Source organism: Cyprinodon variegatus, unplaced genomic scaffold (genome assembly GCF_000732505.1).
Source record: "Cyprinodon variegatus isolate N-32 unplaced genomic scaffold, C_variegatus-1.0 Scaffold1300, whole genome shotgun sequence".
NCBI lineage: Eukaryota > Metazoa > Chordata > Actinopteri > Cyprinodontiformes > Cyprinodontidae > Cyprinodon > Cyprinodon variegatus.
Genome location: NW_015151753.1, coordinates 25,231 through 27,284, shown reverse-complemented (window position 1 = coordinate 27,284; position 2,054 = coordinate 25,231). Strand labels below are relative to the sequence as shown.

Sequence of the window (2,054 nt, the reverse complement as noted above, 5' to 3'; positions counted from 1 at the left end):
TCTTCTTCGTCTCTGTCCTCTGTCTGTCCTCTTCGTCGTCTCTGTCCGTCCTCTTCTTTGTCTCTGTCCGTCCTCTTTGTCTCTGTCCGTCCTCTTCTTCGTCTCTGTCCGTCCTCTTCTTTGTCTCTGTCCGTCCTCTTCTTTGTCTCTGTCTTCTGTCTGTCCTCTTCTTCGTCTCTGTCCGTCCTCTTCTTCGTCTCTGTCCGTCCTCTTCCATGTGAAGGCTGAGGACTCTCTGCTCCTTTTAGATTTAGTTTTTGTCTCCACCTTGTGTCTTCATGTTTTGGGGGTTCCTTAGTGACCCCACCCTCTGTCAACCAGCCCACACCTTCTGCCACCACGGCCGGCCACCCCAGTCGCCTCGTTGCCATGCCGACAGAGACACTGGCTCCACCCCTGCCAGGTAGCAAGTCTGCCGGCCCCACCGCAACCTTCAGCTCCGCCGTACCTCTCCGCATCCTCAACAAGGGCCCAGAGTACTTCAGAAGGCAGGTGAGCGTCCCTCTGGACTGACGATGAGAGCGCCCCCATCAGCCTGGAGGTTTACCTCATTACCAGGAACGTCAGACTCATTTGGCTTTTTAAGGTTCACACGCTTTTATTTTCTAACATCTGTTTTAATAAACTTTCAGAGCTGAAAGTCACTTCAGTTCAGCAATGGAAATGACGTTTGTAGGTGTCTGATGGTTATCCCGGTCTGGGTGCTCTACAGTAGAGCCGGGGTCTAGACCCCCTACTCCCGACTCGTCCAATGGGTTTAGCTTCTGAGCTCTGAGCTCATTACCGCCAGTCGCCTCATGGCAAACATTAAAAAGTTTACCTACCAGGTGGACAGAGATGTGGCGTTCAGTGGAAGCCAGCAGCTGGGTAGGCGGGACTAAACCTGAGATTGAGTTCTTAGCTTCTAACTGCTCGTTGTTCTGGTTCCATCTCTGCTCCAGGCCTGGTGGTAAAGATCTAGTTTGAAGTTTGTTTTTGTTGGTAATGTTTCTGTCGTGAAGGTTTATGCTTCACTATATGGAACATTTACTGATTTAATGCAGAATTTAAAAAAAATGTCCGATGTTGAGAGAACCGCGGCGACATCTTTGGTCCCGAATCCGATACGAATCTGATCGTTTCAAATGCGACCTGTGTCTGAACGGCCAAGACGCATTCAACCGACCTGAACGCTATTAGGTTTAACCATCTTAAAAAGATAGAGTTTTGTATGGTTGGGAAAGATCGCTAAACGAGCTCCATCACTACCATCCATGTTTATTTCCGTAAACACAGAGCTTGCTGGCCTGTGACATCATTGCGTCCTCTACTGCGCATGCGGGGCACTTAAGCTGTATGAGTGCAGTTCACAGGGGATCACATACAAGTCGCGTATATTTGAAAATGTGAACGGCACTGCTATAAAATCAGATTTGAGAAAAAAAAATCGCAATTGAGCATTAAGGCCTGCAGCGTGAATGTAGCCTAAGACACGATTTTCTGTTGGATCAGACACAAAATCTGATTTGGTGTGTTCTGTTCTTGATATGAGCGTTTAGCGGCCATGTTACGAGTCTACGTACGCTGCACCTCAGGTTCTAGTTTCACATTCCTATACACTCTTTTATTGCAAGGAAGAAACTGGGAAACGTGGAAAAGGAAAGCATGATTTGGTTCTTCTTCTCCCTTCCTGTCTGCTCAGTTAGAAGCTCTTTATAGCTGTGAGCGAATAAATTAACATCAGATGGTAAACACAACAACGTTTTATGAGGTGGAAGCTTTTTATTCCTTGGTCTATTTGTGAGATAAAATATTTTTAGTTTGCCTTTCCTCTGCCTAAATAGGAGGTATTGCTTAGAGGTCTTGTACCAGTCTGTAAGCTGGAGTTAAATTAAGATTGAGGATGACAGAAAGCAATTTCCTCCCGACTCTAGACAAGGGTGGAGGTCATGAGAGATTCAATCAACCTCCTTCATGCCGTCAACAGGAGACCTGTTCTGAGTTAATCTGGATAAAATGTATGTCCTTGAAGAATTTAGGTGTTTTTTTCTTGGAAATAACCAAATGTTCATATG

The 2,054-nt window shown here is 46.2% G+C and overlaps 1 protein-coding gene across 1 annotated transcript in view; it reads left to right on the top strand.

The window, feature by feature from the left end:
• Positions 1-157: 157 nt before the first annotated feature.
• fam110b (family with sequence similarity 110 member B) overlaps positions 158-2,054 on the top strand; it is a 6,893-nt gene continuing 4,996 nt past the window's right edge. Inside the window, exon 1 of the mRNA XM_015402110.1 lies at positions 158-492. Coding sequence (XP_015257596.1) covers positions 370-492 — 123 coding nt within the window. The 5' untranslated portion in view covers positions 158-369. The remainder of the gene's footprint in view (positions 493-2,054) is intronic.